Source organism: Schistocerca cancellata, chromosome 3, assembly GCF_023864275.1.
Source record: "Schistocerca cancellata isolate TAMUIC-IGC-003103 chromosome 3, iqSchCanc2.1, whole genome shotgun sequence".
Lineage (NCBI taxonomy): Eukaryota > Metazoa > Arthropoda > Insecta > Orthoptera > Acrididae > Schistocerca > Schistocerca cancellata.
Genome location: NC_064628.1, coordinates 805,324,403 through 805,339,075, shown reverse-complemented (window position 1 = coordinate 805,339,075; position 14,673 = coordinate 805,324,403). Strand labels below are relative to the sequence as shown.

Sequence of the window (14,673 nt, the reverse complement as noted above, 5' to 3'; positions counted from 1 at the left end):
GGAAGTGCTCGACTGTGCCACTGACGAAATTTTTGCTACTCTGTGATAACTGAACAACAGTTTCTAAGTTCAAACAAGCAGAAAGCCTTCTGTAGTGAGGTGTCCACAATAAAGTGGACTGCACTGTAAATACCTCATTATGAATAATCTTTAATGTGAAAGTAATTATTGTTGCCAAACTTTCTTCATATTTAAAATTGTGATTTTATACATAAAGGTATTTTACAAAAAAATTTACTTCCTAAAAGGAAGAAGGTTAGAAACATCTAATCAGATGTACTTTAATAGTTCTACTATAAGTAAAATACCTCACTAAAACATTAAAACTAATGCTAAAAATTGCAATTACATCTCATATGACCCTAATACTGGCTGTAACAATAAGAATGATAACTACAAGGTTTGTCTGAAAAGTTTGGTGGATGGTTCCAGTAAATGATAGTTACATACAAAACACCTGGCTACATCACACTTCTGACATCAGTTGCAAAGCTCTTGAAAACTGTTAGCAAACACTTCTTTTGGAATCAGTCAAAGCACTGTGGCCATGCGCTTTTAGATATCTGCATCATTACAGATGAGATAAGAACTGGTGCTACCAATACATTCCAGAGACCCAGCGACAGTCAATGGCATGATATTCATTTTCTTCCCCACCAGGTCTCATCCCCTGTAATGATGCAGATATGTATGCATGTCCACACATGTATGCATGGTCACAGTGCATCGAGTGATTCTGAAAGAAGTGCTTGCTGACAGTTTCCAACAGCTTTAAACCTATGTAAGAAGTGTGTTGTAGCTAATGGCCAGAGAAAGTATTTATTTTCTGAGACTATTCCACAGAACTTTTCAAACACATGTTATTAATATACCACTGAAGCCCATTAATTTTTTGTAATATGTTTCAATGCATATCATATCAGTAGTGATCTCTATATAAACTGGATATTGAACTTCAACTGTCTAAGCATGTTGACACAAGATCCTTATACTTTGTATCTTGCCCAACTGCAATAAGGTGGTGATAAAGTGTCACTAGAATGCAATAGAAAATAATTTTCAATTCTATACCCATAAAAGCCTATTACACCACATATTCCAGATTTCTGCATAAGAACAAGACACACTGTTTCAAAACTACTGCAAAAAACAATGATAATTTTGTTGCTCATTGTGTGCTCAATTGTAGTGTTTCCTTTTCCAGACTTAGTACTCCAATGTAGGTGGGAGCAATGCTGTAGAAATTAAGAAGAGGCAAAAAAGACAAGATACCACTATAGTTCAATTCTTTTATCTTGGCGGCTCGCGCATGCCCGCCCAGACGCGGGAGATTGCTGCGTTGCCAGTGGCACACGACGCACGCACCAAGAGAAGCAGCGCCATAGTATAGCATAGTTCGTAAGCTTACATTTAGAGGGGAGCGCGCAGTTCATGAAGTAAAGCCACCACGGCGACTTTAACCCTTTCGCTGCTACAGAGATGTGCTCCCCACATTCCGCGCTGTGCGCGATTTTGTCACTGCACTGCTCGCCTCTGCTGATTCATGGTGTTCCGACTGCTTTGACACACTTATCATTCGATTCCACAAAAACTGTTTGGCCCAAAATTAGATTTTTACACATCTTCTTGACTGATACCTTCCCCCCATAAATGACTTAATTTTGTTTCGATGTTCAACACAGTTATTATGCAGCATTAAATATAGTAAACCATTGCACGAAATTTTGAAGAGTTTGCAGAGGTCCATAGAGTATACTTTCCGTACAGTCAATTTTAGTTGCCACAATGTTGAGAATGAAATGCGGACAAGATACCTAAATTTCATATAAAATTTACTGTATAACGATATCTCATTTAATTTAAGTACCATATAGGTGTCGTATGTAATATTGAGAAATATTCCGTCTTTGGCGACTGTAACAAAAGTTTTATTTACACCGGGCACGTTTGGCTTTATTTTAAAGCACTTCAATCTATCAAAAGGAAGTAGACAAAATACATTAAACAAAACTGTGGGCTTACAAAAACATTAGGACTTGAATATACCGTCTATCAGTGAAGTGCTCTGAGCTATGTCAAATATAATTTTTGTGTGTGGCACACACAAACAGCATTTATTTGCTAAAACACTGATCAGCCGACACAAACGTTGAATATTGTGTTACCGCAGCACAAAACTACGAAAGGTGACTTGGCAATGGAGGAGACAAAATACTGTCCACTGAAGATGCTTCAAAAGAGAGAAACACGTCTGGTCTAAATAAATCTCCTATTACAGTTGCAGAAGAGGAATATATTTCAGTACCATTGGTAAAAATGTGACTGTGGAACAAAAACAAGAAAGAGAACATGAGTACCATTGTGTATGTGCCATACCTTTCATTGATTGAAGTGCTTTAAAATAAAACCAAACGTGCCCGGTGTAAATAAAACTTTTATTACAGTCGCGAAAGACGGAATATTTCTCAATATTACATACGGCACCTATGTAGTACTTAAATTAAATAAGATATTCTTATACAGTAAATTTTATATGAAATTTAGGTATCTTGTCCACATTTCAGTCTCAACATTGTGGCAACTAAAATCTACCACACGGAAAGTATATGCTATGGACTTTTACCTCTGCAAACTCTTCAAAATTTCGTGCAATGGTTTACTACATTTAATGCTGCACAATAATTGGGTTGAACATCGAAACAAAATTAAGTCATTTATGGGGGGAAGGTATCAGTCAAGAAGATGTGTAAAAATCTAATTTTTGGGCCAAATAGTTTTTGTGAAATCGAATGAAAAGTGTGTCAAAGCAGTGGGAACACCATGTGTCTGCACAGGCGAGCAGTGCAGTGATGACAAAATCGCGCACAGTGCGGAATGCGGGGAGCACGTGTCTGCAGCAGCGAAAGGGTTAATGAAGAGACAAAGCACTAGAAATTTCAAAAAATTGCATTCAAACGAATAAAATTCGTGAAGTAAGACACTTTGATATTGTTTTTAAATAAATAAATATTAAGCACCGCACAAGGTTTGAACTCCTCACCTTTCGCTTACTAATCCAACGCCTTATCTGTTACGCCAACGCAGCTCGTCCTACAATGTAATTCCTTGAGGACTCTTAACACGTCACGCAAAATACTGACAAACACTGTTGGTATGACTATGAATTACTCACACTTCGTCAAAGTACAGTAGGAAATAAACAATTACCGATCTTCTTTATTGCGAAAAAGCGGTTCGTGAGATTGATACAAACACCTTTCCTTGCTATCGCCTGAATTAGGAGTCTTATTGCTTGTTTGGTTTAATTAATTAATAGAAATGAAGCAACTGGTATAAAGAATGCTTTTTCCAAACTTTCTATAAAAGAAAGTCTGCTATCAAGACATTGCTTTTGTTCTATTACTTTATTTATGACTGAACGTTTCTAAAACTGAAGACTGCTCTGCAGTCAAGATCTGGCAACGTCGTTCTCAGTTCATTGGCTGACTGTGTTTTGTGACGTCAGATGTGCAGAACGAACCTAAACTCGGCTGCCAACGTAAATGACGCGCACTTTAGTTAACTTCCAGGTGCACTTCAGTTCCACAGATAACTTACTACTTTCATCTGTGACATATCTTTCAAACTACTTCAAAAGATTACCTCAAAATTCAGCTGTTTTACTTTTGCAAATAAGACATCAAAGCTGACAATATTAAGTGCTTTGCCAATATTCATAAGTGTCAATATTTTAGGTTAGCAAGACTTTAGAGGATGGTCATTATGTTCCAAGTACAGTAACATTACAGTTGGCCCATGATCATATAGTAAGAATGGATTATTATTCTTAGGGCTAGGTTGCATCACACTTTTTGGGAATATATACAAGGTGTGTTCAAAAATTAATGTAATTTCACTTGTTGTATTACACCACTGTGCATAGTAATTTATTTATTTATTTATTTATTGCCAAAATGTTTTAAGCTTTCATGGCCACTTGATGAACTACTGCTGTTTGGCTTTGATCTTGAGATTTTTGTCCAACATTTGTTTAATGATTTTTCTGATGTTTCACCAGCAAGAGTGGCTGGCATTGTCAAAGGTTTACTCTCCATTGTTCGTGGAGGACTGGAATCAAGTCAGTGGCTTGAGATCATCTGTACCTGTCACAAGAAATTATCTGTACCTGTCACACCAATGTCAAAGGGCTTTTCTGTGGCCATTACCACTGCTGTTCTCCCCTTGTTATCCGCAATGGTGCTTGTTATGAGGAATGGTCAGAATCTGGGCTATGGTGTGTATCGAAAACTTACACGTATGAATCAAAACCTAAACAAGCTTTCAGAGCATCACTTGAGCCAGAAATGAGGAATGATTAATACACATGTAATACGTACAAGACAAATATGTGAGCTGCAGAATCTCAGATGCGAGATGCCAGGAGCAATGGGTACTTCATCAGTTGCATAATAAGTGTCCTGAAAGCCCACACCCAGTGACACATCACATCAGAAGATGAAACGCCAGGTAAGGCCTTTCTCTCATACATCACCAGGGTAACAGAGACAATCATCTGTATATTGTGCGAACATGATGTAAAGACTATTTACAAACCAAAACAAGAAGTTAAAAGAGTGTCTCAGACTGGTGCAGGACAAAAGGGACATTTGAAATGTCATGATACACCATGTGGAAAAGTGTATGCTAGAATGACTGGAGGATCCATCAACCCTACAATCATCGAACATAGAGAGTACTGCAGATTGTAACAGGTGGAGGAATCGAACCACATAGTACGAGACTGACCACATAATAAAATTTGCTGACATGCAAGACTGTGAAGATAAGCTAGCATTATGTTCATGAAAGACATAGAAATTCACAAACAGGACAATAGTTTTAACAAGAAAGAAGAGAGCCTCAAGGTAAATGGATCCTGGATTCCCACGCTGCAGCGAACGATTGGTGCAGGTAACAAGAGGAGACTCACAACGGTAATGACCAGGAAAGGGGGAACCACACTTGTAAAAAGTAGAAAAAGCCCTCAGATTTTGGTCCATTTAGTACATAGAATCTTTAGCCAAGGACTTTAACACTAGTCCACCACCAGCAATGGAAGGTGAACCTCTGACAATGCCAGCCACTTGTGCTGAGGAAGTGTCAGAAAAATCTTTACACAAATGTCACTCAAAGATCCTGACACAAACTCCAACAATCAACATGTATTGCAAACATGTCTGAAAAGTATCTGTTGTCAGATGCCAATAAGATTACGTATGTGTTGATAGTATTGGTGATTATTCATTTTGTATAAAAATTAATAAGGATATTTTCATTAAATTTTGTAATTAGAGTGGAATAAAAATACAGGAAAGATTTAGAAATTTTAAATATTGTTTTTGGAGGGTTTTCTAATATTAAAACAAAGGTTTAAAAGTGTTATAAATATTTCAAAGAAGGCCGTAAAGACACTGAAGATGAGGGATGGCCCAACACATCATTAACTGATGAAATCATGGAAAATTTATTGTGAATGATCACGATCACAGAAGTCATTGATAATTGAATTAACAACTGGTTCATGCTACGAAATTTTTTGGATGTTTCAGAAATGAAATATGTGGCACAAAAATCTTTTCCAAAACTGTTGAATTTAGAATAAAAACAGAGGTGAATGTAAGTTGCTCAGGAGCCTTTAGAAGAAGTCAACAACAATGTTGACCCACTGAAATATTTCACAAGAGGAGATGAAACATGGACTTTAAGATATGATGTCAAAGCAGAGGCTCAATCGTCCCAGTGGAAACCATCCGTATATGAAGGTTATACTCACTGTGTTATTCAAACAGCGTAGTGCACTATGCATTCTTGCCACAACGTTGGAAAATCAATATGGAAAATCAATAAAGAGTGTTACATGGAAGTTCAATATTGTATGCCTAGGGCAATCAGAAAGAAATGGATTTGCGGTGAAACTATTCATGGTTTTTGCACCATGACAAAGCACCTGCTTATGTTTCATAGCTTGTTTTGGATTCTTCACCAAAAACAATACAGTAATGATACCCTAGTCTCCATGCCTGCATATTCGCAAGATACAGCCCCATGTGACTTTTTACTGTTCCCAGAAATAAAATAAATGTTAAAGGGCCATTGTTTTACAGGCACAGATTAGATTAAAAACACAAAGCTCAGAAAGCTAAAACCCATAAGTGTTTAGGAGATTGCAAATGTACTGGAATTAGTGTATAATATCTAATGGCACCTAGTGTGAAGGGAAAACACTGATGTAGACACACAGATAAAATTATTTTTTGAACAGACTTCATGTATGTAGTGAAAACAGTGTCTATCATTTTTATGAAACAAACAAATTAAATAGTGAATCTTTGAGTGGAACCTGGAGGAAATGTAAAAAATTCACAGTATCACCAATGCCCTTAAAAAAATTAAATGGAAACTGAATTTCATGAGGACACTGATTGTTTCCAGCAGCAGACTTATTTTGAGAGACCCAATGTGTAAGAGATCAGAGTATGACTGCAGTTATAAAAAGGCAGATAGTTTATTTATAAATAGATCTTTTAACAAATGATAAAATGAACATAAGAAAACTTGTGTTCTTTAATTATTTCCAAAGAAGAATAACAGTTTAAATATAAAATTCTTTTAGTTTTCTATTGTGAAAACTAGAAAAAAATATGTTTATTTCAAATGAAAAAGAGAACAAATTTTTTCGTATGTATCATTTTAAAAATACTTTATGAAGATATAACACTATCTGTACATAACCAAAAAACCCTTTCCAGACAAAAAAACTCCATTTTGAGAGCTTCTTTCAATCACAAGTGGTGTCAGATAAACCATGAAACACTTTTTTTTTTTTTTTTCTCAGCCAGTTTTGGTTGAAAAATGCAGAATTTGTTGTGAGACAAAATGGAATATTCCCCCTTCAACCACTAGAGTTTTATGAGAATCTGATACATGGTGGCATTATATGTAGCCTTCAAAATGGCATCTGTAATGGAGGTGCATTCCAACTAGATACCTGTCATTGAGTTTCTTTTGGCGGAAAACTAGAGCATCACAGATACACATATGTATTTGCAAAATGTCTACAGAGACCTGGCAGTGAACAATAGCATGGTGAGTCATTACGTGACGAGTCTTGCCACCATAGCACCAAGTTCGCGCAAATCTGTCCAATCTTCCACATGCCAACTGGCCTCACACAGCCATGACTCCTGCAATGTTGGAATATTGTCACAAAAATGCAAATGAACTTCACCTTCTCCTTGACAATGCAAGGCCTCACAGAGGTCTGTGCATCTAAGAGGGGCACACAAAACTTCACCGGACTGTTCTTCCTCATCCAATCTACAGCCCTGATCTTGCACATTCTGACTTCCATCTGTTAGCCCCAGGATGCACTCTGCAGGAAACAGTATGTGGATGATGGGGAGGTTTTTGATGCAGCAGATTATTGGTTCCAATGTCAAAAACTAGAGTGGTACCATGGGGGCATACCGGCCCTCCGAGTAAGGTGGTGCAAGGCTGTCACAGAAAACAGAGATTATGTTGCAAGATAGGTTTTTTGTAGACAAAAGAGCGAGGAATAATATGATGTACTGGAATTCTGACTAAAACCAACCTGCTTTCAGAAAAAACAAGTGTTGCATTACTTATTGGATGCCCCATGTATAATAATTTGGTATCATCATCTCATTTGAAATTCTGACATTTACTTTGTGTCCTAAGGTTCCCAGCACTGAGTGGAGCATCACAACTGTTAAAGAATTGGGCTTTTATTTGGAAGGGTGGCAATTCAAATCCCATCTGGGTATCCAGCTACAGGTTTCCTGTGGTCTTCATAAATCACTTTTAAGGCAAATCCCATAATGGTTCCTCTGACAGGTGCAACCAATTTCCTTTCTCAGTTCAAGCTTGTGCCCCATCTCTAATGACCTAGTTGTCAAATGGACATTAAGGGTGCCCCATCATTACATTTTAGACAATAGAAATTGGATAAACAGAGTTTGAGAAGAATAATTGGTACAGAGGTTGCGGGACACTCAGTACATGTTTAAAAAGAGTTGTTTGAATATTTTTGTCACTCAGAAAACAATTATTATTAGTCACACTTTTGCTGAAGCCATCTTTTCCACGATTTTCAAAGGATTCTCCTAGTTGCTTTCCTTATTGTGTAACATGTTTTAGCTATAAAAATGGCCCATGGGCTGTGTGCCATTTATCACATGCATTGTACAATCTGACCAGTTTTGAAATTCAACCGCGCATACTTCAAACCAAAACAACAAAATATTCATTTCTATGGCAATATTTTACTATTCTGCTGTGCGTGAAATCACTTTTAATCCAGACTTTTTCCATAAATCTCTATCAAAACTCTAATCAGTTTGCTGGAGCTTCAGCAAAAATATTGGGAAAAACTTCTCATGTTACATTAAAGACAGGTACTGTGTTATTAGTTTTAAAAAATAAATTACAAATTCCATTTCATACCTTTTACTATGATGCATAATCACCATTTTCATCACGATGTTTCTCAAGATTGCCAGATAGTGTTGGATCAGGTCGCCGACGTTTGAAGAAGCCCAATTTCCACAGAACCAATGTTAGCAGAATTAGTAGCAGTAGTCCAGCTACAATGGCTACTATAATAATCCATACTGGTACAGATTCTGCCTCTTGTTGTTCCAGTTTATCTGGGAAAGCTTCTGTTTCAGCCTGCAAAAGTTCATACGCAATATCAGACAAAATTATATACGGGCAAAATATCCTGTTGCTGCATATTAAATCAATTTCATACTGACATTCGGAAGAATGTGTAAGTTGCACCACTGTATTGGGAAGCAGTGGGCAAACATCCTTGGTTTGCACCCAGAATGAAGCTTCACTCTGGAATGGAGTCTGTGCCGATTTGAAACTTACGATAGATTAAAACTGTGACAGATTTGGACTCCAGCCTAAGATACTTGCCTTTCATTGGCAAATCGTCTTTTTTTCTTCCAGGATTGCTAGGACTGCAAGGTATGCGGCAGACTTTCTCTGAGGAGATGAGGTATTGAGTTGTGCTTGCATACCTGTCAGTAGAGCACTTGCCCATAAAAGGCACAGATCCTTGGTCTGAGACCCAGTCCAGCACACAGTTTTAATCAGCCACGATGTTTTAACATCCTTAGTTCGAGATTATTTTCTCACTAAGCAAATATATGTGAGGTACTGTTACTTCTTTCTGATAAGTTTAAACGTAACTGCACCATGTCAAAGACAGTCAGGTCTTAAAATGGTTCAAATGGCTCTGAGCACTATGGGACTCAACATCTTAGGTCATAAGTCCCCTAGAACTTAGAACTACTTAAACCTAACTAACCTAAAGACATCACACACACCCATGCCCGAGGCAGGATTCGAACCTGCAACCGTAGCAGTCCCGTGGTTCCGGACTGCAGCGCCAGAACCGCTAGACCACCGCGGCCAGCACAGTCAGGTCTGACAACACAACTTTTAAATTAACAAAGTAAATAAACAGACTATACAATGATGGTTCAAAAAATTTGATTTAATATTAAGATTTACAGATGATGATGATACTGAACATTGCTAAATGGAAAACATTGCATGCTGTAACAACATACGCTCAGAAGTACTGTAACGTTACGTATGACAGACATCAAAAATTACAAATTAAATTAACTCGACTGATTTTCAAGAATGAGGTTTTTGCAATTCACTGTAGCACAATGCTATATTGGGAGGGAAACAATGTAAAAGCAACGGGGCTTGTACTATATAGCTCTTCCACAAATGCCACCCTCAACAAAATTCTAGTCAACACTAATTTTCTTATTTGGTTGGGAAGTGCTTCATCAGTAGCCATCAGTCAGAAATGCCTTTGAGGAGTTACACCAGATCAGAATACTAAAATCTCTGTAACTGGGTAGATTCAGGGAAGTACTGTTATCGAACACTTCAGCACCCAATTCAATGTCATGCTCTGAAAATGTACAGCAGAATAATATCAAATCCATACCTTGCTGATAGTGAGTTTTTTATTCCCAACTACAAGGTGTACAACTTTGCTTCTGCCGTTTTTTCCCCAGCATTTGAGGCTTTAATGAAACAAACTGGTTATACATATATCATTCAAAGTATTTTCCATCGCTGGCCACTACTGTCTCCCATCTTTCAGGCAGTGTACGAATCCCGCGTCAAAAAAATTATTCCTCTTTTGAAGCGATCCACAAATCGATCCAATTTGTAACTTGTTCATGAGATCGGAAGTGTTGGTCAGCCAGGACATGCACCATTGATCTAAACAGGTGATAGTCAGAGGGAGCAATATCTGGAGACTATGGCGGGTGGGGTAGGACTTCCAATTTAAAATGTTTCCAAGTACGTTTTGACCTCTTTTGCAACATGGCCTTGAGCGTTGTCGTGCTGCAAAATCACTTGATCGTGCCGCTTGCTGTATCACGGCCATTTGTCTTTCAATGCTCTGCTCAAACGCATTAATTGCATTCGATAACAAGCACCTGTGATTGTTTCACTTGGTTTTAACACCTCATAGTACATGACGCCAAGCTGGTCCCACCAAATGCAGAGCATGTTCTTGGAACCATGAATATTCGGTTTGGCCATCGACGTGGAAGCATGGCGGGGATATTCCCATGATTTTTTGCATTTAGGGTTATCATAATGAACCCATTTTTCATCCCTGGTCACAACGCGATGCAGAAATCCCTTCCGTTTTTGCCTCTGAAGCAACTGTTCACAAACACACAAAGGCCGTTCAATGTCTCTTGGTTTCAGCACACACAGGCCCCAAGTTCCTTCTTTCTGAATCATGCCCATAGCCTTGAGACATTTTGAAATGGCCTGTTGTGTCACTCCCACTAATTGTGCCAATTATTTTTGAGTTTGGCATGAGGCTTCACTAAGCAATGTCTCCAATTCTGCATCTTTGAGAACATTCTCTCTTCCACCTTTATGCTGGACTACGACGTTATAATCATCATTCTTGAAGTGTTGAAATGACTCACGACACATTCTTTCACTAATAGCGTCCTTACCATACGTACTTGAGAGCATTCGATGAGACTCAGCTGCTGCTTTCTTCATATTGAAACAAAACAGAAAGACGTCCTGCAAATGATGAGAATTAGGCTCGTAAACTGACATTTTCAATCAAGAACAACTTTATGATGCAGACACAAATCAACTAATGTTTGAATGAGGTTATGTTGACCATGGTCCAAGCTAACTGCCTGACGTCTGCGATCTGTTTCTTTCGACCGTTACTTACCGTTGTCACCACCTATCAGCAAACGGGGGAAGCAAAGTCGTACACCTTGTATAAGTCTGAAAAGATTTCATTCTTCCATTCATCATGTTCAGTAGAACCATTCATAAAGGAGGGGTATGAAGTAGGTCAAGGTATAAATTAACAAAAGGGAAGCAGAAAAAAAGTCTGATCATTGTATTAATATCCATTTAAAGTATATTTACTAGTGGCAAATACTGCAAGAGCTGCCAAGGGCTGGATAGTGGAGGTAGTCATGTAAGCTCCTATGAGTTCAGGTATAGTATGAATAAAACCACTGTAGTTCACACATGCTGCACAATGTCTACTAATTATATAGTTAAATACACTGAATGGAGAACTTCTGAAGATTCTGACTGAGATAAACTTATGCTGCAGTATTCTTCTACAGAAAAGACACAAGTAAGTAAAAATCTGTGCAATTCGCACGTTTATTTGTATGTAAAAGCCAACTGACATTTTCTTTAGTATGAGACTGTGTTTACAAGATTCGTGTGCTGATTTCAAATTCCAGATTCGCATATTTTAATGTGCACGTCACTTCTAAATAATCTTTCACTGACTGTATCAATACCCATTTGTATTGTGAAATTTCGAATATTCACGAGTGCTGCAATAAATTCCTACTGTTCTTGTCACTTGGATACTGTTCTTGTCACTTGGAGGCTTAAACTTATTTGTGGTCTTATAAAATTTTTGAGAATAGTAGGCCTATCCTCATTCAAAACCTCTAATTGTATTGTATAACTATGTGAGAAGAAGGTTATTTGTGAGAATTTTTGGACAATTGCAAAACTATATTTTCGTAAGTTGCCAGTACGAGTGTTTTCAGGTAATTTATTTCATAGCAAATCAGTGTTTGTGATTCAGTATTAATACAAAAGAATAGATCACCCTGAATTTCATTATAAATCGATGCAAATAAAAGTGCCTTTTTGAGAAGTTATCTTTGTTCTGTGCATAATCTAATTTGTAGTAAATCGGAGTTTGTGATTTAGTTACTGTAGTAGATATTCTAACAAACATATTGCATTACATTTAGTTTTGCCTTAAAGAGGAATATATATATTATCTACATTTATCATAAATGAACTCTATAGCTCGATCAACATCAAACTGAAAAATTAGGGAGGGTGCTATAAGTGCAGAAATAATTCTGCATCATGTTTGCTTAGTAAAAAACGGCAACAGAAAAAAAGCGCATAGAAAATATGTCGCAAACAGCGACAATAATTGCTTAAAACATGCTGTAACATACAATAAATAAGATTTAAAGAAAAAAAAAACAGTGATGATGGTGATATTTGTCGCCAAAACTAGTTTGGGAGAATAAAGAAATAAACGAATAACAAGGTATTTTGTATCAAGGTGGACTCAATTTTCTGACATTACTGTAATTCTCCCCCTCCCTTGCCCCCCTCTCCCTCCCCCCTGCACTACCCCTCCTCTCTCTCTCTCTCTCTCTCACACACACACACACACACACACACACACACACACACACACACACACACACTTTTTCTGCACTTCAAGGAGAGATACAAACCTCTGCTTCATCATCAGCTGTATTTTGATGAATGGCTGGACTCTCTGGCAGCTCTATCCTGGCACGAGAACGTATTCGCACAGAGTCAACTTTTGGGTAGTCTTCAACCAGTGTTGAATTCCAGAGCCTGAACCAGAGAACAAGTGTAATGAAAAACAATGTAACTCTGTAAGTATTTTTAAATTGCTGTATTTACTTGTATCATAAATATAACAGGTTTCACCTGGATCTTATTTTGATAACAGCTTCTTGTTTCATCTGCAGGTTTCTTACTGAGCAGCGAAATCTGATGCATTTGGCAGAGCCTTGGGAACAACTCTGAAAGAGATTATGCATAATATTAAACATTACCACATCAGTTAGATTAAAAGACTGCAAATTTTATTTGTCTGTGAATACCTAGACTTCAACTGTTATAGTTTGTTGAGGATCTGAATTTTATTTTTACACTAAATGATACTGAAATTACTATACAGACACTTGCTGACAAACCAGAGGCTGAAATGCAAAACAGAAAAATAAAAGCTAGAAGTTTGAATTCTGTCTTTGAATGTCTCTCCAAAAAGGAAATATCTGAAGCTTCCCACCATGTAACACTATACTGCTGCAAAGACAAGTGGCACTGCCATTGTTTCAATTAATGTTGACAAGCAGCTGAAATTTTAATAACTCAACAAAGCCACTGGGGGTCCCATAATTGTACACAGAAAGACCACAAAATAGAAAGCTAGAAAGCAGATACTTCAGTACAATTCACTGTACATTTCTTCAAAACGTATTTCATCAGAACAAAGGCCTACTGATTTATGTATCTGTCTTCAAGAAGTAACTATCTATTAATATAAATGAAGGAGTGGTCAAAGCAATAGAAATATAATTCTCAGCATGACTAATGAGCAAAACTGTTTGCTTGTTTCGCTACCTGCTTCTGTGGGGTCAATTGTCAAGCCTACTGCTTACAGTATTGCACCACAAATCAGGCTACTTAGAGCTCACAGCGAGCACTGCTGTTTCTTTAGTTTAAATTTTTACAATATTCTTTTTAACTGCCCAAGAGTAGTTTATTATTATTATTTATTATAGTGTTCCAAGTGATCTAATAAATCTCCTCAAAAAGTGAAAAATGGAGACGGATAATATCAGGCATGTCTCAGGATTTTGTGTTAGGTCCAATGATGTTCTCACTGTAGGTGAATGATCTGTCACCAGTTCTGTCCCACAGTAATTATCACGTGTATACTGATTATCTCCAGTGAACGTCACTTGAGATTTCCAATATTCTCGCACTCTCTTCATTCAAACTATCCTAGAGAGAAAATGAATAGGACCTTTTTCATAGAAAATCTAATGTAGTATATGTTTGTAGTGCACCATGTTTTCACTGTAGGGTGTGGTTTTTGAGTAACTAAAGAAAAACGTACGAAAGTGATATTAAATGTGTCCAATCTTGGAAACCATTTGGAATAGGGCAAATGTCCATACGAACATTTTTGTTCAGAATCATTAACACTACCAAACCTTGAAGCTTGTACCTTGTCTCCTTACTCACCCTGTATATTGTTTCTGTCTCCTCTTTCTCCCACTTATTTACAGTATATCCCAATACCACAGTCACCTCTCTCTAACTTACTCTTACTTACACTGTCTCCTGTTGTCATACTTTTCCACTGCCACTGTCTCCACCATACCTCGGCAACTCAAAAAGTCTGGGGGACCTAACTTACTTTTTTTCTCTACACCCACGTGTTTCAAATTTCATTCCAAATTGCACCCTCTTCTATATCTATGTGTTACAATGCAATGG

The 14,673-nt window shown here is 37.4% G+C and overlaps 1 protein-coding gene across 3 annotated transcripts in view; it reads right to left on the bottom strand.

Moving 5' to 3' along the window:
- The window catches only part of LOC126175866 (integrin alpha-PS1), a 618,855-nt gene that overhangs the window by 9,591 nt on the left and 594,591 nt on the right, over window positions 1–14,673 (bottom strand). For all 3 annotated transcript variants that reach the window (XM_049922880.1, XM_049922881.1, XM_049922882.1), the window contains 3 exons: window positions 13,093–13,187; window positions 12,870–12,996; window positions 8,503–8,727 (listed from right to left, as the gene is read on the bottom strand). In XM_049922880.1, coding sequence (XP_049778837.1) covers window positions 8,509–8,727; window positions 12,870–12,996; window positions 13,093–13,187 — 441 coding nt within the window. In that variant the 3' untranslated portion in view covers window positions 8,503–8,508. The remainder of the gene's footprint in view (window positions 1–8,502; window positions 8,728–12,869; window positions 12,997–13,092; window positions 13,188–14,673) is intronic.